We start from the raw sequence: 25,677 nt of genomic DNA, 5'->3' as shown, positions 1-25,677 counted from the left end.
GGTTGTGGGAAAATTAAGGACAGGTAAAGAAACAGCTAGCCTAGCTGGAGAGTGTTTTTAGTAATAATGAGCCCAAACACCTTCACCAGTTCATGTACAGCTCATGCTAATTCAACTAAACAGGTCAAAAATACAGCTGACCCTCACCATGCAGGGAGTACAATGCTGCCAAAAGCCAAAAAAGGCCGACTAAAGGTCCTTGTCCGATTTAAACTCGGCCTCTTGTTCCATTCCTTGAAATAGTGTGGCAGGAGGTATTGCATAGTGGAAATAGTGTTTTATAGATACAGAGGGAGCGCTGTAATGACTGGAAACGGTGGAGGACTTCAGCTGAACAGCAACCTCACAACGATCAGCGTGTCCAAAAAGTGCCTTTTTATAGTAATGACTTCACCACTTACCCATCTGAGTCCTGGTAGTTGACATTCAGTCTCTTGGAGGAGCCCAGCAACTCTGTAAGAGAAACACAAAACAACACAAAACATTTATATTTGACATCTCGGGTTAACTAATTAATGTGACCTCCACCCCCCAACTGGGCTATCTATGTTAACATCATATCCTAAACCCTATCATCAAACCCTAAACCTATGCTCTCTTGTGTTGAAAACAAAAAAAAAAATTTTTGCCTACCAACACATGGCTCGCCAGTTCAAATCCCCGTGTTACCTCTGGCTTGGTCAGGCGTCCCTACAGACACAATTGGCCGTGTCTGCTGGTGGGAAGCCCGATGTGGGTATGTGTCCTGGTCACTGCATTAGTGCCTCCTCTGGTTGGCCAGGGCACCTGTTCAGGGGGGAGGGGGAACTGGTGGGAATAGCGTGATTCTCCCATGCGCTAAGTCCCCCTGGTTAAACTCCTCACTGTCAGGTGAAAAGAAGTGGCTGACGACTCCACATGTATCGGAGGAGGCATGTGGTAGTCTGCAGCCCTCCCAGCTCGACAGAGGGGGTGCAGCAGCGACTGGGATGGCTTGGGAGGGTGGGGTAATTGGCCAAGTACAAGTAGGGAGAAACAGGAGGGAAAATACGAAAAAAAAAAAAAAACTTTTTTTTTTGGGAGCTGATAGTGTTAAATCCAATCAGTGACACAGACCATTATTACTGGTCTATGATAGCCATCCACTTCCTACAGAGAGGGAATTCACCCGAGACACCTGACTGGGGTGCAGGGTGGGGGTGGGGGCATTAAATAACCGGGGCCAGACAGTCGTAAATTTATCCCTTTCCCTTTCTGCTCCATCTCCTGGGGGCGCTTCATTAGCTTTTCATTCACCCTGACCCCAGCCTGACTTCCTCGGCCAGGTCAGAGGACAACACACCAGCTAGGACTGCGGAGGAACGGAGCTACGGCTCCTCTGATCTCTCAACACACAATGACTCCAGTTGTCTTTCCTCCCTCGAGGACTTCACAGAGGGCCAATATTGCTGTCGCCAGTCACCACAGGGGCTTGGCTAGGCCCTCAGGACCCTTCTGTAGGGTAACAGCTTCATGACCTGTCAAACAATGGAGAAATCCATTGGCCTTTGTCCTTGTCTCTCTAGAAGACATTACTATCTATAGCTGGGATAGTTTGGTCATCTGATTTCACACATCAACAGTGGTAATTAGGGATGCAATGATATCACTTTTTCACTGCTGATACGATTCCAAGTCTGAATCTATAAATATCATCAGTGATACAATCCACCATTTTGCTGAACAGTGCAGATTTAGACTATTAGTTAGGGGTTAATGGGTAAAATAATTGAGATAAAATCTTTCCCCCCCCTCTTAAAGAAATACAGGCTTCCATTTGTCAAAAATAAATCAAGCCATTTTGCTTTTATTTTTAACATGTTACTTGTGGCTTTTAGTGTGAGAGTTTGGTCTTGGGTAAAATGTCAAATTTTGATACTCTATTTTAGCCTGGTATCAGCCTGATAGCAAAAATCAGTGCATTCCTACTGGTAATAAAATGTGATTAGGGGTCAAATCCATGCAAACACATCATGCAATCTCATGTCCCTTTTAATATCAAAACATTGTGTATTAAAACTTTATGAACAGAAGAAATATTCTCCGCTCTCTCTCCTTTAAGTATAGTATCGAGGTAAAATTTGGATGCCGTCATAACATAGTACAAAATGTTGATGTCTAGATTAATGATAATAAGATTCTATTATCTACATTTTTTCACAAATTGTGGCCTGAAATATTTTAGAGAATATCTGAAAACTAATTTTGGTTTGATAGTATACTTTACATAAAAAAAACCAGGTAAATGTTATCAACCTCAGTTGGATTCTATTTTTTTTTCTCCTCAATTGTACTTGGCCAATTACCCCACCCTTCCGAGCCATCCCAGTTACTGCTGCACCCCCTCTGCTGAGCCGGGGAGGGCTGCAGATTACCACATGACTCCTCCGATACATGTGGAGTCACCAGCCGCTTCTTTTCACCTGACAGTGAGGAGTTTCGCCAGGGGGACGTAGCGCGTGGGAGGATCACGCTATTCCCTCCAGTTCCCCCTCCCACCCGAACAGGCACCCCAACTGACCACAGGAGGCGCTAGTGCAATGACCAGGACACATACCCACATCTGCCTTCCCACCTGCAGACATGGCCAATTATGTCTGTACGGACGCCCGACCAAGCCGGAGGTAACACGGGGATTCGAACCGACGATCCCCATGTTGGTAGGCAACAGAATAGACCACTATGCTACCCGGATGCCCTTCTGTTGGATTCTTAAATGCAGTATTTTTGTGTGAGCAGATATCGTGATATATATTGCTATCATGTAACATCCCTTACTGTATGTTTATTGGGATAATAATATATCCCATATCACCCAAGACTAATTCTTCCTTTAGTTGGTCCATATCAAATGCCCCACCCTTCCACTAGTTATATGTACTTATATATGTATGTGTAATCAAGATATCAGCTTCCAAGTCGGTAATTGCATTATACACCAGATTTCTATCTGAGTGGGATTAAAATTACTTTCCAACATCAGCTTTAAATGAGTTTGTACCGCAGCAACTCGAAAAAAACCACCGAGATCATCAGGATCGTGAGGAAATAATTACCATTCAGTAGACCTCTCAAGGCAATACGGCTACTGTCTGGAAAAGGCGTTTCAGGGACTTAGGATTTCTGACCCCCCTGGCCGTACTGGAATGTATTCGCCTCGCAAAAATCTCAGCGGCATTTGGATGACAAGCAATGTGGGAAAAAATCTTTTAAACTTTCTGGATCCCAAACAAAGTCCCTACTCAGTTCAGTACAGTTCATGGTCTGCCTCGCATTCAATAAGCGTGTCAACAGAATGCCACTGTCATTGACTTTGCACTGTAAGTGTAAGTGAAAGCCTGCATTCTTTATGAGCAAAAGTCGATTAGCCTCCGAGACAAAAGTCAGTCTACTCTGAATCCTCACACAGTCACTGCACTGTTCAGCATCAGAGATGTATACAAAAAGAAACTCATCATCAGCGATAAAGCTATGTATCAGCCATGTTGTCAATAATATGATATGCATGACAAAGAGGCTGTGTGTGTGTGTGTGTGTGTGTGTGTGTGTGTGTGTGTGTGTGTGTGTGTGTGTGTGTGTGTGCATGTGTGTGTGATTGCATGATTTTCTCCCACGGACTCTGTGAAGGTTAATCTGACACACAGAGACTTAGTGTTTACCATCAGAGGTCATGGGAGGTCAGGGGGCACCTCCTGGAGGGCAGTTAACAGAGGCATAGACACCGGCCAACTCATAGCATTCCCTCCTCTCTCCTCTAAAGCCTCTCTGGTTCATTGCGGCTGCACTGGAGCCAGGGCAAGGCGACAGCCTCTTTAACATCTCTGCCCCGAGGAAAAAAAAACCAAAAAAAACTACAGTGCTTTGAAGTGAGTTTCTATTCACGAAACTCAGCTATGCAACAGCCCCCACCCCCACCCATACACTCAACCTCACGCCCCCACCCCGGGAATCTGTGTTCCGCTTTTATAGTGACCTGGATTCCATAATTAATGGGAATAAATCAGACACAACACATGCACGAACAGGCATGCATGGATATATACACCCAAATACGCACACCGCAGAAAGGGACTGAGAGATGAGAATTCTGTATCCCCGCCTAAACGTGTTTGAACCCCTCTGCTGCCATGTTAAGATCTGACACCCTTTTTTTCTAATTGTGTGACAAGTGAACTGGTGGGTTAGCCTTTGCATTGCATAGGCACTAATTAATGCTAAACATTGCTTTGTGGCCTCGTATCTGATGCACATTTATTATGGATAACACATAGATCATATATATTATTTTTGGAAACAGTTATTGCAAATGTTTATAGAGTGAGAGAGAGGGAATCGGCAATCCAGCACAGAGCTGGAGCAAATTTCAGGCCACTGCATTTGCAGGGACACCATATGTTTTGCAATTTCAGCTGGAGCTGTAATGTCCTGCAAATTTGCAGCCACAAGAATGCAAGACAACAGTGAGGTTTTGCAGGAGTTGGCAAATCTGAGAAGTCTTTTTGGGATCAGCCGTATGGGTTCTCGTCCCAGCCTGTGCTTCTGCTGCAACCAGGCTGAAAGTCAATCCGTTCATAAATTCTCCAGACTAAAATTAGACAACCACTGTGAGTATCAAAACTATGATTATATGTCTGTCCATAAAAGAACAGGCAACGCCTCAGATCTTTTTGTTTCACTGGGACTCATATGACCGCACTTGGAATTAAAATGATAAACGAACGAGGCCTACAGGGAGACCCCATTTTCCTTGCTGCTGCAGTACGTAAGAGACCTTACCACCTTTCTCCATCCAAAAGCTGCTGAAGCAACAGCTAAACAAACCCCCAAGATTTTCAAGAAGAAAAGAAACACAAAGAATTCCAAAATGAACTAAACAGACCCTGGGGAAAAAAACTGAGAAACATCAGCGGTCCAATTTCTGCCGCTTTTGACCTCATACCCTAGACTGATTCTGGCAGTCTAAATATAAACAGTTCCTGATCGTTTTAAAGGCAGCCATGTAAAACAACACACGTCTTCATCTCACCGATAAAGTGGCACTTGAGTGCACGTGGGTCTTGTGTGTGGTTGCATATAGTGCAGCTGCTTGATCTGCAGTCATTACTCTGGTATCAGCTCTCCACCGCAGCACCACTCCGTCTACCATTGCCACGCTCACTCCAGTCGACCAATGAGACTGATGGAGAAACGCCAAACTGAATACTTCCCTTGACCCAGCTATTAGGCCACGTTACATTGCATATTTTTCTCTCCACAAATAGCCGACGACTCAGAGCAAACAAGGAAGGCAGTCGTTCTCGACTACTTCTCCCCTACGTTTGATACTTTGTCAAAAATGCCACTCAAAAGCGGTTGACCGCTTTTGGCAAGGGGACCTTTGACGTGATTAAAGGGTTCACTGGACGGGTTTCTCCCCCTTCACCCTGGCAATTGGAGGGCTGGTTGTTTTTTTGTATTTGACACATGCCATGTCCACACTAGCGCTGATACATTTGAAAACGCTACTTTTTTCTCCATTTTGGCCTTGTATCCACACTAAGTGGCATTTTTGACCACTGAAAGCATATTTTTTCCAAAAATGCTCACCAAAGTGGATGACTTTGGAAACACCGGTGTTGCGTTGTAGTCTGAAACTGGAAAACAGATTTGTGAAAGCCCTGGTGTATGATTGTCATCTGGTTAGTGTAAAGCTGTAGGCTCAAGTAGCCTGCACATGTCAGAGATGATCATAATGGTGTAATTCTTTTGGCATGTTTTAGCCCATTTAATACAAAAGGCATAAACTTTATTTTACAATACTCTGGACCGGGGCGTCCGGGTGGCGGGGCAGTCTATTCCGTTGCCTACCAACATGGGGATCGATCTCTGGTTCGAATCCCTGTGTTACCTCTGGCTTGGTCGGGCGTCCCAACAGACACAATTGGCTGTGTCTGCGGGTGGGAAGGCAGATGTGGGTATGTGTCCTGGTCATTGCACTAGCGCCTCCTGTGGTCAGTTGGGGTGCCTGTTCGGGTGGGAGGGGGAACTGGAGGGAATAGCGTGATCCTCCCACGCGCTACGTCCCCCTGGCGAAACTCCTCACTGTCAGGTGAAAAGAAGCGGCTGGTGACTCCACATGTATCGGAGGAGTCATGTGGTAATCTGCAGCCCTCCCCGGCTCAGCAGAGGGGGTGGAGCAGCGACCGGGATGGCTCAGAAGAGTGGGATAATTGGCCATATACGATTTGGGAGAAAAATCCAAAAAAGATAAATAAAAATACTCTGGACCATTTTCCAAAAAGATACCAGAGTATGCCTTTATTTATGTATTTTTGTCAAAGCGACGTTACCGTTGCGAGACAATGCAGCTGAAAGTTCGGATTCATTTGAGAGGTTTTCCTGGGTGGTAACGTAGCTTTGACCAAAAGATACATGTTAAATATGACAAACAACCTAGCTCAAGAAAGTTTCAAGTCTGTGCTAGTTGATTTTCAAATTGCAGTGAAATAAAAGTAAAACCAATAGCTGCATGGAAGGTAGAAAAAACGCATTCAAAAAACCTAAAACTAGCTGGTAGGCTTGGGAAAATGATCAGGAGCAATTTTAAGGATACGTGATTTGTAGCATATGGATTATAACATGCAAAGACACCAATATAGTTCTCAAGAGTTTTTCTATTGTTTTGGCGTGTTTATGTGAATGGTGAATTATTTTGAAAACAATCTAAAAACACTAGTATGGACAGAAAACTTTTGGTCGGTTTTCAATATGAAAACGCCGTTTCGGATCAGTGTGGGCATGGCAGCAGTAGCTGGGGTTTGTCTGATCCAGCTGCTCGGTGGATCAGGTGAAGGGAGGGACATCTCAGCGGGACACGGCAGGCAGCAGTTGGCAGCTGTGGACTGCAGCCTGTAGTTCACAGCTCTGCAGCTCTTCACCCCTCCGGCCTTCACAGGACGCTGGCACAGGAATACAGGAGGCTGCATGTGTGTTTGGCGAGGGCAGAAACAGAGTCTGCCTCTTATCTACTACTACTACTACTACTACTACTTTTGGCTGCTCCAATTAGGAGTCGCCACAGCGGATCATCTGTTTCCATCTCTTCCTGTCCTCTGCATCTTCCTCTGTTAGATAAGAGTCTGCCTCTTATCAGCCAAGCTAATGGGAACGGCCAGGTGACTACGCAGCAACAGCACCGCGGTCGGTAAGGGGGCTTTTTTATTCGCCTTATCTGTGCTCAGTGATGGGGATAGTAGGGGTGGGGGGTACAAAAAGGAGTTTGTACCCACTGGTCTGTACCCTTGACCCCACGGCATGTTTGGACCGGGCCCAACCACGAGGAGACACAGCTGCTTTGCCCTGACTCTTGACACACAGCCAAGCCAACCACAGTAACTCATAAATACAGATCAGTTTGATCTGTTTACTTAGCTCTGTCCAAGTCAAATACATAGATGGAATAGATGTAATGCAAGCATCCACACGGTGAGGAGCTATGCTATGGATACAGTCTCCTGTTTGTCCAGCAGCTACGGCTCACAAAGGCTGCATATAATCGACTCTTTCACGTAGCCTGAAAACTTAGCAGATATAATAGAGCCGAAGCCCTTTTAATAATGACTCACATCATCACATCATCATCAAGACCTGCGGGATAAGGCCACACATGTCTACTCAGTTCACAGAAAGATGTTTTCTCACTTTTGTGTCTCACATCACCTTAGGCTAAAGGGCTCACAGATGTCAGGCTGTTGACAGTAGAGATAACTGGACTAAAATCTACACTATGCTTAATAAATGCAAAGCCAAGTTACATCAACCAAGACTCCAAGAAGCCCCACAAACACTTATAAGCCATTTAGAGATAAGTTATAAGCTCTGGGCAGCATCAGCGGGCATAATTTGGTCTTTACATTTTAACTGCCTTTTTGACCCTAATAAATGTCTTTTTCATGAGACTTCAACACCTCTGAGATGTAGCTCTGCCATCCAAACATACTGCTGTGTGACATAGTGATGCAAATAAATAGAGAACATAGTTTTCTATATGTTACCCTTATTGGATATGTGTGAAAACCAACACATAGTGTGATGTTGCTTAGTTCTCCTTCAATTACTCATTCTGTCTTTCTTTCAACGGCATCGCCCTGGTGTACATCCACCCCAAAAGTACTGCCATTACTCTAAAGTAGTGGTTTTCAACCTTTTCAAGTCGTGTCCCCCCAGAATTATCAGGTTGGTGGTCACTCACGCGCGAGCGCATCCTACTAAACGTTAGTCTTTGATATATTAATTATATATATATTAACCTTGTTGTTCTGGACCACACCTGCTATTAGTCTGCTGTTCTCCTTCAACAAGCGTTCCCCCATGCACAATAGCCACCGACACCGCTGGATCCCAGGGTCCTCTTAAGAAGCTGATGCTTAAAACATATCCCTCTTACTTGCAAAGAAGCTGCTATTGCTTATGTGTCTTCAGGTGAATCATATGACAATAAACTGAGTGCGTTTTTGAAGGTGAAAATGATTTATGTTCAATTTCTGTAACATTCAATGCCTGCAACATTTTTTCATGCTGATCATGATATGAAGAATGATTATCATTATTTGACTAATTGTACAGACATTTAGTACTGTATTGCTCTCTCAAATAAGTCTTGAAGTACACTGAGGGTCAGCGCTGAACACACCGCCTTTTATACGATGACGGCACAGCAATTACCCCAATTTTTTGTATCAGGTGTGCCGTGGGTCCGGATGGTTTGAAGTTTGTTTCCTCCACAACCATCTGGCGACCACTGGACATTTTTCGTGAACCCCTTGTGGGTCCCAACCCCCAGGTTGAGAAAAAAAGGTCTAAAGCACCACATGTTCACTGTCTTTTTCTTTATCTTTGCCAACAACTCTCAAGAGAACCAAGTCTAAAGCCATTATCCGCAAAGTATTGGCAAAACCACACTTTCAAGCGATTCACCAAGCGACCAATTCAGCTCCATTCATTTCTTGTGTAATACTAATAATCATGGTCAAAGGAATTGTGGAATTTGGGAAAAGGGTAGCATTGAAAACTAAATTATTTTAACATGATGCAAATGTGCGGGGTTTTCACATTGAGAGAGCCAACTGCATTGTCCAAACACACGTTTGCACCACTGCCTTGTCTGTAGGCTACAAGCAAGACATCCATCCATTATCCAAGCTGCTTATCCTCATTAGGGTCACGGGGATGCTGGAGCCTATCCCAGCAGTCACTGGGCGGCAGGCAGGGAGACACCCCGGACATGTCACCACTCCATCATAGGGCCAACACATTCACATCTAGGGACAATTTAGTATGGCCGATTCACCTGACCTACATGACTTGGGATTGTGGGAAAAAACCAGAGCACCCACAAGCAAGACAGTGGAGGAGAAAATTATAGTTGGAGTTTTTCGGGATTCCCCTAACTGTATGAGCCATCTCTTCTTCAAAACAGAGACACACAGAGAAGAGATGCTGCATGGAGAACAACAGACGGTATAAGGCCACAGATATAGTTGCTTTTTAACCATGCATTTGTGTAGACAAGGGGCTGCATCGTGAATGGAATTGTTCACATTCTTGCCTATGTGGTTTGCATGTTACTAGAGGACTCCACTAGAGGGAACACCAGAGAATTAAGGATATGAGTAGAAAAAAACATGCCATCAGCACCGCACTGTCCCTACATTTGAACACTTTTCGCCGTGCACCAACGTAACGGTCTCTGACTTTTTTTTGCAAACACAGCAGGAGTTTCTCAGGGAATGACTCTTCTTCAATGCAATGTAACATATTACAGACAAAGAATCAGAACCGACAAAAAAGGAAAAAGTTAGTAGACCCATGAGAGAAACACGCAAAAATAAGACTTGTTTCCATTTATTTTTGCAGGTTTCCACCCACATCAACTTCTAAAATGGTACTGATCTTACACCAGCTACTCTGACAAGCATATTTGTCACTGTGCAGCAGCAATGACACATTGTACAGATGTGGGTAATTGTGGGTCTATTGTCTTCAAAACTTTCCGCCACTGTTTTCACTGCTGACGTGCCTACTGTCCCCGTACTGCCCCTACACTGCCCCTACCATTCATCTGTGTATTACATCTTGCAAATGCGTACTGTTGATTTCTGAGGACGTGTACAACCAATGCTCCAAATGGATGCAGGATATAGAAGGCAGCCATCATGCACACACGAACGCATAGTTAATATCAAGTATATATCTGGCCTAAGGAGGTGACCCAAACTGTGTAAATAACTTACAAAAAGCACCAATAGTAAATATGAAAATATTACTGATACTGAAATATTCAGTCAACAATATTGTGATATTTGATTTTGCCGATATCGCCCAGCCCTAGCTTGCTAGTAACTTCTCAGTGAAACAAAGAAATACCTATAAAGCAGCCAAATGGAGAGGGTGACGGCAAAGTTCTTTACTTGCGAGCTTGAATTTACTTTAAGGATAGTTTACTATGTGACAGGGCCGGTCCTACGCTATTCTGGGCCGGGGAGCAACCATCGCTCACCGCGCCCCCCCCCAAAAAAAAAACCCACAGACATGCAACCACCAACACCCATAAAGCCTAGGCCTATGCACGCACGCATACACCACACAGCTGTGTGTGGGGTGAGCACAGGCTACCAGAAGAAACAACCAATTCAAAATAATATCAACCACAGGACACAATTACAAGCAACCATGCCACAGCGGGCTATTGTAAAGTCCTCCTCATTATCTTACCTTAAAACCTTACGCGTCGTGTCTTGACCGCTGCAAATGTTGCTATTGTGTCATTGTAATCCACCTGTCTTGCCACACGGTTCTCGATGGACAACACAGCCAACGCAGACAGTCTTTCTTGGGACATCGTTGATCTCAAATATGTCTTGATCAGTTTCAATTTGCTGAAAGAGCGCTCTGCACTTGCGACTGAGAATGGAATTGTAAGAAACACCTGGCAAGCGGCAGCAGTGTTTGGAAATGCCGATTTCATGTCTCTCTCAACTAAAAAATCCAGCCCTTCAGAGGTTTTTTTAAATCAGCTGGGAGCAGACATGACAAAAATCCAAATTCACCGTCCAGTTCTCCACCATCAATCCCCCCCACAAACTCTGCGAGCTCTTCACAGGCCTCTCTGTGGTTGTCAATCAGGTTAACATTTTTAATGTCCTCCAAAACGTGGAAAAGACGATTGCACTGACTCAAATATGAAAAACGCTCTTCTGTCTCAGTTATCAGTGTCGATCAAGCAGTTGAAAAAGCTCACTCTAAACTTTTCCTCCCCTGTCAAACGCTCATCGACGGACATTTCACCGGGAAGTCGTTTTCAGCGTCGCGTACAATGTTCAGGGAAAGCCGGTGGAACGTTAATATTCTCTGCAAGTTATTTTGCTTTTTCAACAGCATCTTGGAAACCGTTCAGTCGACATTGTTCCATCTCTTCTTTTACAGCTGCGACAACTCTTACTGCATCACCGATGCTCAAATGTCGTGACTGCAGGTCAACACTGGCCTGATTGACTGTATTCAGCACTTGATCCAAACAACAAAGCTGACCAAAAAGTCAAATGTTTCAATTGCCTGTACGAGACTTGTGACTTTAGAGGTGGTCTCGGAATCACAGGTGCTGTCTTCACTGACTGTATTGTATTTTGAAATCACGTCAGGACACAGCGCTGTCGCTTGACACAACCGCTACGTTGCATTCTTTATTTAGACTGACACAGCATCACAGGCAGACCCGATCAAACAACCCAGAGCCCGCAGGCATCACCAATCGATCCCAGCACAATAGAACAGCACCAAATCAAATGCAGCACTGTCGATGTGTGCAGACATAACATTTCCCCCCCCCCCCGGCAGGATTTCAAACATGAAAGGTTGACACAAAATCCTCTAGGTGGCCAGGGCGTAAACGTGTGCGAACAGGTCGCGGGGCGGCCTGAGGCTGGGCAGGCCGAGGTGGGGAGGGAGAAGGCAGGGGAAGCTGAGGCCCAGGAATGTCTGGGGCCCATGTAGGAGCTGCATGAAGCCCCGGGGCGTCTCGCCATGCTGAGGGAACGGCTAAGGTTGTGTCACCAGCTGTGTGTGGCGGAGCTGACACCTTCCGTAGATGACTGGAGTGCCACCGAGTGCCATCGCTGCGGAGGTAAGTGGCTGGGCCCAGCTGACAGGTGACTTGGAGAGGAGAGGACCAGTATGAAGCCATTTTATTGTCCCTGTGGGACCTGCGGACCCTGACCCAGTCTGACACATTGATGTCTGGCACCCTGGTTCGTTTTGACTGGTCAAACCGTTGCTTCATCCGCGTCTGCTGATGAGTGACTGAGGCTCTGACCCCAGAGGGAGGTGCCTGGGGTGTGGAGGGGCGGAGCCTGTCAAGGGGCATGCACAGTTCCCAGCCTAGCATGAGAGAGGCTGGGGAGACGCCTGTGGTCGAGTGCTGTGTGGCCCGATAGTGCAGCAGAGTGTGACGGATGGCCTGCGTGAAAGAGCACCCTTGGGCCATGTGTGCTCTGAGGCCGTTCTTTAGTGACTGGTGAAAACGTTCAATGCCGCCATTGGCCTGGGGGTGGTAGTACGCAGTGCGTATATGACGGATGCCCTTGCTTTCGAGATAAGCAATGAACTCAGCAGAGACCAGCTGAGGGCCGTTGTCAGTGGTGATGGTCTTTGGGAGGCCCCAGCGAGAGAAAAGAGAGTCCAGGAAGTCGATGATGATCTGTGAGGTCACAGTGCCGGAAGTGGTGAGTTCAGGCCATTTTGAGTGTAGATCGTAGGCGACCACCATGAAGCGTTGGTGGTGGGGAACTCCATGGATCTCACCACAAATGTCCAACTGCAGGTGTTCCCAGGGCTGAGGGGGCCAGGCGAGAGGTTGCAGGGGTGGGAGAGCCTGGGGGCCAGTCTTGCCACTCACAAGGCAGGCAGAACAGTCCTTCACCAGAGCCTCAATATCTCTGTCTATCCCTGGCCACCACACCAGGTCTCGGCAGCGCTGTTTCAGTTTCACAATGCCCAGGTGGCCTTCGTGCGCCATATTCAAAACACGTGCACGGAGAGCAGCTGGGACCACTGTGCAAAACCCACGTGCCACGCAGGTGTCGTTCCAGCAGGAGAGCTCCTGTCTGACTCGGGCGAACGCAGCCAGCTCCTCTGGGACCTTGTGAGGCCAGCCGTTCTGGATGTAGGTGCGGAGCTGGGAGAGGACAGGGTCCTGTCCGGAGGCTGCCCTCAGCTTCTGCAGAGAGACAGTGGCCTGAAGAGGTGTGTGTAGCATTTGGACAATGTCCTTTTCCACACAGTCAGTGTCCGTCTGTGGAGCTGGGGTGGAGACAGAGCGAGAGAGCAGGTCGGCGACAACATTGTCTCTGCCTGGGGTGAACTGCAGGCTGAAGTTTTACTGGCGGAGGCGGTCAGACCAGCGGTGCAGCCTCAGGGGTTTGTGGCCTGTCCCAGATGTGGACAGCAGCACTGTCAGGGCCTGGTGATCTGTCCTGAGGGTGAAGGAGCGGCCATAGAGGTAGAGGTGCCACCTTTCACAAGCCCAGATACAGGCTAACGCCTCACGCTCACCCACGGAGTACCGCTGCTCGGTCAGGTTGAGGGCACGGGAGGCGAAGGCGATGGGCTTCTCCACACCGTTCTGGGTTTGAGACAGCACAGCCCCTATCGCTGTGGCTGATGCGTCACAGGTCACAAAGGTGGAGCTGGAGATGTCGAAGTGAGCCAACACTGGTGGTGAAGTCAGTTGAGTCTTGAGATCACGCACAGCGTCGCTGCATGCCTTTGACCACACCCATGGCTCGTCCTTACCCAGCAGCTGGCGCAGGGGGGCTGTGGTCGCAGAGTACTGGGGAAGAAACCTCAGGTAGTAACTTGTCATACCCAGGAAGGAGGCGACCTGGGCGGCCGAGCTGGGCTCAGGGATGGCCTGAATGGCGTCCACGTTGGATTGTAGTGGAGTTACACCGCTCGCTGACAGCCGGAACCCCACGAAGTCGATGGCTGGCACAGAGAGGACACATTTCTCAGCATTGAGAGTTAGCTTGTGCTTGAACAGGGCTGTGAAGACCATGTTGAGGCGCTTGTCGTGGATTTCACTGGTGGGCCCGTGTACCACTATATCGTCCAGATAAATGGCCACGCCCAGTATGCCAGCCAGCACAGAGACCATGATTTTCTGGAAGCAGCTAGGGGCGGAGCTGAGACCGAAAGGCATCCTGGTGTAGCGAAACACTCCTGCATGTGTCACAAAGGCTGTGAGGTTTCGGCTGCTGGGGTGGAGGGGCACCTGTAAGTACCCCTGTCTGAGGTCGAGCTTGGAGAACACCTCAGAGCCATAGCACTGAGCAGTGAGTTCTTCTGAGGTGGGCAGTGGATATTTATCAGGGACCACTGCCTTATTTACTGCACATAGATTGACGCAGACACGCAGGCCCCCCCGACTTCTTCTTAGCCACCACGAGGTTTGACACCCAAGGTGACGCGTCCACCGGTTCAATGATGCCAGCTTCCAGCAGTTGTTGCAGCTCGGCGGAGACCCCATCACGGAGAGCCAACGGGATGTGGCGCAGTGGTTGGATGACAGATTTCACAGCAGGGTTGAGGAGAGGTTGATGGGCGAAGGCGGAGAGGCAGCCCAGCCCCATAAACAGCGATGGCCACTTCTGCTGCCAAGGTGTGGCAACAGTCAGGATTGCTGCCCCCCTTGTGTCTAAGAGGGAGAACCCCAGAGCGGAGAACAGGTCCAGGCCCATCAGGTTGGCCCCACGGCGTGCCACATGAAAAACTGCATTGGGCACCAGCTTGGTTCCATAGCGAACAGTCACTTGGAGAGAGCCAACCAGATCGATTTTGGAGTCATCATACCCACAGAGGACAGCCGAGGGTGCGGACAGTGGCCGTGAACCGAAAAATTGACTGTAGGTATCAACATTCAGGAGAGACACACCTGCACCGGTGTCCAACAGCAGGGGGATGCACACGTCATTAATGTTGACTGTGCATGATTTGAATGACACTGGCTTAGAGCTCACCTTGTGAATGACGGCGGTTGAAGACTGGGGGGTGTGGCCCTCTGACCCAGCCGGGGAAGATCGACAGACGTTGGCAAAGTGATTTTGCTTACCGCAGCTACGGCATGTCTGGCCACGGGCAGGGCAGTTCTGAGCCCTTGAAACATGAGACCGAGAGCCACAGTTACCACAGGGCTGTTGAGGGCGGGGCCGAGAACGCCGTCGTTGCAGTTGCAAGACGTCCCCAATGGAGTCGGCGCCCGCCTAGCTCTGGCTGGGTTGCGTCCCGAGGGGCAGCCGTGAGTAGAGGGAGAAGTCGTTGGCAGCTTGACTGGAGGTGGCCACTTGCTGTGTATTTAGCATAGCAGCACACTCAGCTGCTCCCTCAACCTGTAGTGCGATGGTAATTGCTCTGGACAGCAGCAGATCGTCTTTTTCCAGCAGGAGAGTCTCACGCACCTTTGCGTTGTTGGTGTGTTCGATTAGCTGGTCGCGAACCATCTCGTCCTGAAGCGCGCCAAACTTGCATGAGCTAGCTAGCCCTTGCAAATTAGCTACATACTGCTGCACAGACTCACCCGGCAGTTGGTGTCGCTGACGGAATATAAATCGCCGAAGGAGGGCACTCTGTGGAGCAGCGAAATGGGTGCTCATAAGTCCCACAGCTTCGTCAAAGTTTGTGACGTTCCCCAGAGTCCCGAGCACACGATGACCTTCTGCTCCCAAGCAGTGTAGCAACAGAGCCGTCTTCCTAGCCTGGCCCACGTCGTCGAGCCCTGAGGCGATGATGTAATTTTCAAAACTATGTAGCCAGCGAGTCCATGGTACCGGAGGCTCGCCAGGTAATTCCAGGAAGGGGGCAGGTGGTGGGAGAGAGATATCAGCCATCCTCGTCGCCAATATTGTATTTAGAAATCACGTCAGGACACAGCACTGTCGCTCGACACAACCGCTACGTTGCATTCTTTATTTAGACTGACACAGCATCACAGGCAGACCCGATCAAACAACCCAGAGCTCGCAGGCATCACCAATCGATCCCAGCACAATAGAACAGCACCAAATCAAATGCAGCACTGTCGATGTGTGCAGACATAACAGACGGCTATGAGTGCATCTATGACCTGGGGTAGCTGCTCAATTACCGTTCTTGTCACGTCAGCGCGAGCACTCCATCTGGTCTCAGAGAGGTTTCAGTGTGATGCGTACATGTTTTTCAAGAATCCCCCAGCGTTTCGTTGATTTTCCGAATAATTTGTATAGCCGATTTAGCACTCCAAAAAAAGTCTTGGCCTCGTTCGAGGACTCGGCTGCATGTTCAATGGCCAGATTCAAGTTGAGAGGGCAACAGGGCACAAAGAAAGCCCGCTTGTTAACCTGCTTCACCCTTGCTTGTACTCCCCTGTGCACACCCCTCATGTTGGCCCCGTTATCGAAACATTGCCCCCTGCAATCATCAATGTTAATGCTGTGGAGTTAGAAAACAACGAGACAGGAGACGTGAGAGTAGACGTAGTCGAGGTAGTTTACTAGCTCCAACTTAGCATGTCATACATTCGACAACGACACTGAACCGTGAACCGGAAGCGGAAGTGCATTATCTGACCCCTCGCCTCTTCCCTTAAAGGTACACCGTCCTCTTAGGTGAATGTCTCTCGTTATATATATGTGGGTCACCACACAGGCCCCCCCAGAATTCACCTACACAGAACAATGCAAAACAGCAAAAGTGCAAGTCATGAACATAAAAATAGACTCTACAACAGAACAGTCAATGACATAGTGCAAAGTCACGGGGAAAACAGGTGACGAGTCGGGGGGCGGACCCTGCGGCCATAACGGCTGCGCTTCACAGGAGGGGAAACAGATGGGGCCGAAACCCGGGCCATAGGCCGGGCCGAAGCAGGAACAGAGGCAGGTAGACGTAGTCGAGGTAGTTTACTAGCTCCAACTTAGCATGTCATACATTCGACAACGACCGTGAACCGGAAGCGGAAGTGCATTATCTGACCCCTCGCCTCTTCCCTTAAAGGTACACCGTCCTCTTAGGTGAATGTCTCTCGTTATATATATGTGGGTCACCACAATGCCATATTTAGCCTGCCTTTCCAGCAGTGTATCTGCAAGTGCTTCGCCCGTTGTGCTTTTCACAGCAATGAATTCAAAAAAGCTCTCATGCACCTCTACCTTCTGGTCTGTTGTAACATATCGCAAAACGAGAGAGAGTTGTTCTTTGTGCGACACATCTGTGTGCAGTCCATCATGATGCTGTAATTTCCAGCTGTTTTGACCTTCTGCACGATTTTTTCCAACACTGCTTCAGCTAGGAGTCCAATGAACTCATTTTGAATGTTTTAGCTGAGGTAGTGGGTAGTCTTGGAATGATTGAGATGTCGTGCTAATGGCGCATCATATTTGGCCAAAAATTCCACAAGCTTAAGAAAATTGCCGTTGTTTTCTTTGTAAAGGCGATCGACACTTCCTCTAAATGCAAGGTTTTGTAATGCAAGAAGAAACATGATGCAATCCAAAATTCTGCTAAGCACTTCATGCCACCTTTGTCTCTCACTGAGAAGCTCTGCTTTCTGGTGGCTGCCAATTGTTGTACCAGTAGCCAAAGCGAATTCCAGAGTTTTCCACTTTGAAAAATTCTCAAGATGAGAACGATAATTCTCGTGTTCAGTCAGTCTCGTTGATAACTTGACCCAGTTTGAAAAACTAGTAGTGAAGAGCCCTTTGTCAGTTCCAAACAACTTACAACAGAAACAGAAGACGGCATTGGCAGACTTTGAGTAGACTAACCATGGCCGAGGTACTTTTAGGGCACCGACTGTCCTGGTGTAACTAGCTGGTGTGAAACGACGGCCATCCGTTTTAGGGAAATCAAAATCGGTCACCTGCAGTGGTTTATTTCTGACTATGTCCGTTCTGATGTCACCATCATGCATTCTGTCTGGCCACTGTGCAGGATCAAATAAATCAAACTCACGCTCCCCATCACTATCGTGACTTCCCTCTTCCTCGACAGATTCTCGGTGGTCGTTTGCATTCTCGATAGCGGTGGAGGTGCTAGCACAAGCGCCACGGTCGCTGTCCGCTCCGGTATCCTCTGCTGCTGAGTTAGCACATGTGGTGGATGTGCTAGCTTCATTGCTATCCACAGTATCCTCCAAGTGTTCTGCTGCCCAAACGTTAAGCCAAGCACCGTATACCTTCTTTGCGTTTTCTGCCTCTTTTTTGTATTTTCTACCCTACGTTTCTGTAATTTTCTTTTCTTACAACCAGATTTGTTTCCAGACATTTTTTTGGTTAGTAGAACCGAATTTCCAGTCTTCACCATAGGTTATACTAACTCATGGGGGAGGGGGATGACGACACAACTTTTGATACATTTTTGAAAATAAATCGTTATCAGCCAATGGGGAAACTGCCAGGAGGAGCAACATCTTTGCACTGCTGAGACACACAATTAACAATCACTGCACTTACAGCAGAATCAGCGCAGAAAGGTTTTGGGTTTTTTTTTCTGGGCCCCCCTCCAGACCTGGGCCCGGTGCGGTTGCTCCCGTTGCTACCCCCGCAGAACCGGCCCTGCTGTGTGATGTCATAGCCAATTCGCGTGCTCACTGTTTCTCTAGAAGCGGTGTTCTAATCACCTCGACCTAATCTTGTACAACACCTGAATACACATCAGCAAGTGCCCCTCAGGTTGGGGCATTTCCCCTCGCTGGTCTTATCCAGGAAGCGGTGGTGAGAGAGGGGGAGGAGAGGAGCGGTGGTGGCTTCCTGAGAACTCGCTCCTCGGCCATCATAGCCTCTTGGTTCATGAAGTGGCTTCATGTCAGACATGTCAGACATCATGTTATCAAACCATGTTATTACACATGCCGCAAAATGGAGCAAGCTACATAGCCAATGCACAGTTGAGGTGTAATTCAACTATCAACAACACAAATGTAAATTAGTTTGATAATCGTCCACAACAAAATGGCATTAATGAACAAACTAGAAAGGTGAAAAACTAGAAAGGTGAAAAGAAGCAGCTGGCGACTCCACATTTATCAGAGGAGACATGTGGCAGTCTGCAGCGCTCCCCGGATCGGCAGAGGGGGTGGAGCGGTGACCAGGACGGCTCAAAAGAGTGGGGTACAATTGGGGAGAAAAAAGGGGGAAAAGAATGTGAATAAGCCCATCCTAGAATGGTTGTATTTCTATACATGACCAGAAAACATGTGAGTGATTGGCATTCATATGCCCACACTGTCTCCAGCACTGCTGCTGTTTATTTTCCATGTGGGGTGTACTAAAAAAGCAGATTAAATTCTTCCATCCCAATTCCCTCCATCTTTTAGAGCCGGTGGAAGTTGGTTGCGTTCTACACATGGAATGCCGATCATTCTTCGACAGGTTTATCTTCAACTCTAATTCCCAATTCAATTTGAAATATAGTGAATTTCTTTCATTTCGTTTTTGTTAACAACTGTACAGTTTAGAAATGACCTTTGAGGGGATTTCTTTGTATGCATCTGTCAACACCTCAATCACTTCATTACCTTCTGCTGGAATTCCTTTGTAAATGTCTGTATCGTAGAAATGTCTTAGCTGTATATATTTTCTAAACTAAATCCTCCTTTTGAGTTTTTCAAAAAAGTTTTAAAAGTTTTTTCCCCTCCATTAGTGCACATACAGCTGTTATTCCTTTTTCTCACCACCTTGCAAATGAATTATCTATCTCTCCAGGTCTGAACCTGGAGGTCTGAGAAGGCCAAATCACAAGTTTACCGTCTCCTTACAATTTATAATTTTTTTGATTTTTTTTTTTTGACAATCTCATTCCATAATTTCAGAGATTCTCCTAAAATGGGTTTCCATCTAGCGTGACACTCCGGGGAGCACCAATAGACTACATATTTATCTCATTTGGGTGGTGTAATGCCATTCCCTGAGACTTGGCATCATTTCTTTATTTAATACTCTGGTTTGGAAACTTAATTTTCATTATATAATTAACTGATTTATTTCTTAAAAAATGTCCAAGGGCACACACATCCAGAAGAAATTCCATCACGCGTTCAGGAACAAAACGTCAAATTTTGGGGAAAAAAAAAATTGAGCCTGCACATCGTTGTTTAAAGGGAGCAAATAACAATTTGCAGACGCTATCTTTTTTATTTATTTGTGAATGTTTTGTAGGTCATATAGGTAATCTTAAGCTAATTAAGGTAATTTAGGTGAATATTGTGCAGGTCATTTAGCATATTTAGGTTATTTCTGTTTATAATGAGTAGCTGAAAATATTTATTAATTATTTTTTTATTTCTTATTTTTACCACTTTATTAATCCCCATGGGGCAATTCCTCCTCTGCATTTAACCCAGCCTATCCTGGCTGTGTAGCTAGGAGCAGTGGGCAGCTGCCGTGCAGCGCCCAGGGACCAACTTCACTTCGTCTTGCCATGCCTTGAGGACTAAGGAGTAAAAGGCTGCTAATAAATCATTTAAAAACACTTGTAAAAAGCAGATGGCTTAAAATCCATCTTCTATTAGCTGTTTATTAATCACTATTTATATCTACATATTATGAAGCGTTACCCTCATTTGATGTTTCCCAACTTAATTTTCTCAGCCAAGGGCGGGATTCAAATCAGGGACCTTCCATTTACGGGCCCACCACTGCTAATAATGATTTGGATGTTCATTCGCCCCTACAGGAAAAGTCCTGTTTCCTCTTTTTAAGGGAGGTCAGAGATCAGGATCAGGTACAGAGCAACACCCATAGAGCTGATGGACAGCCTGTGCCATGCTCAAGGAAACTTAGGGTGGATTTCAACCATCACAGGAACCAAAACACCATGTCCTTCAGTTATAGGGCAGTCTCCTCCCTAGATGCACCGCCTCGCTGCTCCCAACAACACCTCCCACCAGCCCGCTGCTGCACCTTGTGCTCCACAAAATAATTAGGTGTTGGAAACTCCCTTCTTGCTGGATATTTTCCCCATGGCCTTCAAGTCACACACACACACACACACACACACACACACACACACACACACACACACTCGACTGGGGAGAGACAACAGCACATCTCAGCTTACGTCCAGTGTCTCCACTTGTTTGACTTTATTTACAGGCTTTTTTATTGTCTTGGTAGAACGTTTGTGATGTTTGCGTGCATGCGTGTGTGTGTGTGTGTGTGTGTGTGTGTGTGTGTGTGTGTGTGTGTGTGTGTGTGTGTGTGTGTCTGAAGCCCTCCATACCAAAACTTTTTAAAAATCCAATGTCTGACACACTTTTTCATTTAACAACATTTATAAATGTTTTATAAATCCCTAATTTTCAGTCTGAGTGTGGCACACACTGCGTCATTTTACAAACTCTGGGAGTCAGGCTGCATCACATATAGTTGTTCTGCTACTGTACCTGTACAGAGGTGGCTTACTCCTCACTGGTTTGGCCCATGTTTAAGCAAACTAACTATATGTAGCCAAATTTCTTACCATAATCTAGCTACCTTTTCTGTGCTGATGACCTCCAAAATGAACTCAGCTCACAGGCTAGGTTCACTGCTTATTACTGGGGTGAATAATCACAACATAGAGTGTCCTATAGGAGAAGACTGGGTTATGGCAGCTCCAAGTGTGTGAATGTTTCACATAAAGCAAAAGGCTTTTCATGCAGGGACGCAAACTAAAACTTCCATGACATCATTCCACCAAACAAAATTTGCCCTTGCACTTCAGTACTAAGTGTATGCATCCGCCTGTGTGTCACTGTTTTTATTCCCGTGTTACAGTTCAAGAACGATAACCCCTGTGTTCAGCGGTGTATGTCTATGTGTATGAAGGGATGCACAGCGGGGGGCCTCTTACTGGAAACCCCAACAGGAAGTGAACAATCAGGGCGGTAACAGGGATGTGAGGGTGATCTGGGTGAGCCCACAGGCGTTTGGCTGTAACCTGGTTGTGACATGGGGGGGGGGGTCAGAGGAGGAGGGCAAGGAGGAGGGAGGGGGGCTGTTAACACAGCCCTTTCTAGCCATGGAGGAGGCTCTCTGGAACAAAGCAAGGACTTGAGCAGGGGCCCCTTCTACACTTCCTTTCCCAAGACCATTGTTCCAAAGAGCGGGAGGCTTAACCATTGTGTCCACGCACACTGACCCCTCCCAAGATAAAAAAAAAGAAAAGAAAAGAAACAAGACAGAGGAATAGACTGAATGTAAGACACAGAGAAATGAAGAGGAACAAGTGACTGAGCAAGAGAGAGAGGGAGCGAGAGAGAGAAAGAGGAGCCTTACTTGTTTCCCCATCACTGACACTCCCATGACCATTCTTCCTTTTCCCTCTCTCTCTCTCTCTCTCTCTCTCCCACTCCTTTTTTTTACCGTGTATGTTTCTCTGCTCTTCCCATCTCCTTCTCTGGTGATGAGAGTAGTGCTGCCCGAGACCTCCCCCTGCTCCATTCACAATCTATTATTCTGCTCTACATGCCAAACAGGAGCGCCAACACACTGCCTAATACACTCACACACAATCAGACACCTGTACCTGGATGAACCTCGGCGCCGACTATAAAACCATTTCACAAACTCGACCATTTGAGCCTATTTTACTTTTGAATTGTTTCAATATTCATTAAAGCATAATTGTTATTTTTTTTCCAAAAGCTGGGTCTTATTTTTGTAGTTTTTGCCATTGTTTATTTCATTTATATCATTGTACTCACCAGCATCATTGTGGTGATTTTGCATACAGGAGTACTGCTGGACTCGCCTTTACAACAGCGTCTTATAAGGTGGCTGAACACCAGCATCAGACATGTTTCAGCAAGTCCAATTTGACCCCATTATCTATATGCCCATTAAAAGTTGTTACCCAAAATGTCCAATTTTATCAATGGTAGATCACACAGCTGAGCTGCTTCCTGGTTCAGCTTGCAGGAATGAGGGGCCTATACTTACTGTGGGTAGTAGTGACCATCAATAAACTACCTGGCCAGCTCAATAGAGAAGTAATAGATAATGGGACATTGTGTACACAGTCTAACAGAGGCACTACAGGTTTTTTGTTGTTGCAGCTATTGAAATGTCCATATATATCTATACTATATATCGTAACTAAATTGTAACTGTGATTTAGGTCTACAAAAGTAAACTTGACTTGATATGGATAGATTACACTGAACTACCCACAGCTCTGTCAAAGTCAGATTGTTCCAGAATAATGTTTAATTTGGCTACCTTACCCTGATAAACACAAACTGTGGCCAGAAAAAGAAGTAGGCCCACTTTTCATAAGCCGTGTTTTATCAAAGAAAAATCTATTTAACCGGGTAAGCCCCACTGAGATTAGAAATCACTTTTCAGAGACAGAAAGACAAGACGCAGCCGAATAGAACCAAATAAGCTAGAGGCCGGTGACCTTCGACACACTTCCAAACCTGCACAAACTGATCTGGATGTGTATGCCGTTAGTCCCGGCCTACGCCCAGTGTGCCGTTTCTAACGCCTCTCCACTGATTACGCTTCGCGCCATGCATTTATCAGCAGACAAGACCAGGCCGATAACACAGACGTCAGACACATAACCCGACAGCAGATAACAACAGGCTTTATTCCTCTATCCCTGTCTCTATCCCAACCCCGCTCTCCTCAGCCACTTCGGCCCTAAACAGCCGCGCACCCTAATGGCTTGACAAGAATGTCAACAACGTGCGAGGGCTGTCTGCCATCTTTAAGATAAGTTCAACGTATGGGTGAGAGAGAGTGGAAGGAGGAGCAGGGGAGACGGGGGAGGAGGTTTCTCTGAGGTTTTTGATGTTGATGAAGCCAAATGAAACCCAAGGCCCTGCGCTGTCATCGTCCCAGACTGACACACTCAGCAGGGAGTCTGGGGTCTGTAGGAGTCAGGGGCCAGTTTGGCACAGCGAATGGCCGCACGGTATGTAAATAATGGTGCCCTGCAGATGTGGCTGGAGGAGTGTGTGGTTGCATCGGCACGCACACACATGGGAGTGAACAAAAACATGCTAGGACCTGAATCCTGTATTAAGCATACACATGCACGTACGCATGCACGCACACTAGGACTGAACAATTTATCTTCTCAGAATCGATACTGAGATATACACATGCGCAATAGTCCCACTGCAAATAATGTCATGTAAAGCAAATTGGCTCCATCAGTCATGTTGGTCTAAAACTCTTATTGCTTGATGTAAAACTAAATGTAGCAAAATCTGCTTTTTATCTGACTAATGTTGAAGAAAAATATTCTAGTGCATCAGACAAATGATATAATTTAGTCTGATTTGATCACTTCTTTAACAGCTACTTTATTGCCTCCTCTAAAATCAACCCAGTGATTGATAAGAGTAATAAATTCTTTGCAAATGGGGCCTTGAAAGTTAAAAGCTGCATTCATCTGGGGAAATTAACACAACTCCTTTATATTCTTTAACATCAGACTCTGATGAAGGTCTTGTACTGAAAGCTTAACCAATAAACTGGTTTTTGCATAACCATGTTGCGTGGGGTTTCTATTCTGTTATAATATTATTATTATATTGAGATTTTACCTCCTTTTGTATCCGCACTACACTTTTGGTGTCGAGATTACCCATCTTTATTATTCATTCTTCAGTATTTCAGAATCAGAAACAGAATCAGAAAAACTTTGTCATTTTCCCCCAGCCCACAGCAGTGCAACACAAAGACAAAAACACATATCCAAAAACTACAAGAACACACATATCCAACCTAACACATATATCTAAAGTAAACAAAAAAAAAAATCACTGCCCAGGAGAACAAACGCCAGCCAGCATGACTGTCAGAACTGCTGGTCTGCATGGTCTAGCAGTTAGCTTAGCCTGCCCCACTTCCATATCCTGTCAGACCACCCTCGGTGTTTCCTCTTCGGGCGCAGCTCCGGTCAGGGCCGTGGTCCTTGGGCCCACAGCACACAGCAGACCAGGCTCCCTCAGCCGATCCAATGCCAGTTCTCCCAGCCAGACACCTTTGATACACCTCCCCACGCTCCACATGACAACACTAAAAAAACAGACAAGACTAGGTGAGGCCGCCGCCAGACCGCCCTCGGTGTTATCGGAACTGATGGTCTGCATGGGCTAGCAGTTAGCTTAGTCTGTCCCGCTTCTGCGTCCTGTCAGACCACCCTCGGTGTTATCGGAACTGCTGGTCTGCATGGGCTAGCAGTTAGCTTAGTCTGTCCCGCTTCCGCGTCCTGTCAGACCACCCTCGGTGTTACCTCATCGGGGGCAGCTCCGTGGTCTCTGGGCCCACAGGACGCAGCAGACCAAGCTCTCCCAGCCGATCCAGCACCAGCTGTCCCAGCCATCAAATGAAGACAAACTTACACCGACAAAGACACTGCTTGGACGGTACTGGGTGAGGCCGCCGCAAACGTGAATTCGTGCTGCCATCTTTCCACACCAGAAGTAGAAAATACCAATTTTTTTCAATACATATCATGAGTGTGCGCGCACACACTCACTCACACACACACACACACACACACACACACACACACACACACACACAAAGTATGCAAAGTATGCCTGTATAAAAAAACGAAAAACATGGTTGGATAGTCAGACACGATTTACATCAATAC

At 46.7% G+C, this 25,677-nt stretch overlaps 1 protein-coding gene across 3 annotated transcripts in view; it reads right to left on the bottom strand.

The window, feature by feature from the left end:
* Positions 1–25,677, bottom strand: part of LOC130119024 (caskin-2-like) — a 119,286-nt gene that overhangs the window by 66,063 nt on the left and 27,546 nt on the right. For all 3 annotated transcript variants that reach the window (XM_056287383.1, XM_056287384.1, XM_056287385.1), the window contains exon 3: positions 402–453. In XM_056287383.1, coding sequence (XP_056143358.1) covers positions 402–453 — 52 coding nt within the window. The remainder of the gene's footprint in view (positions 1–401; positions 454–25,677) is intronic.

This window comes from Lampris incognitus, chromosome 10 (genome assembly GCF_029633865.1).
Source record: "Lampris incognitus isolate fLamInc1 chromosome 10, fLamInc1.hap2, whole genome shotgun sequence".
Classification (NCBI taxonomy): domain Eukaryota; kingdom Metazoa; phylum Chordata; class Actinopteri; order Lampriformes; family Lampridae; genus Lampris; species Lampris incognitus.
Note: the sequence above shows the minus strand (reverse complement) of the source record. Positions and strands in the feature narration are given on the sequence as shown.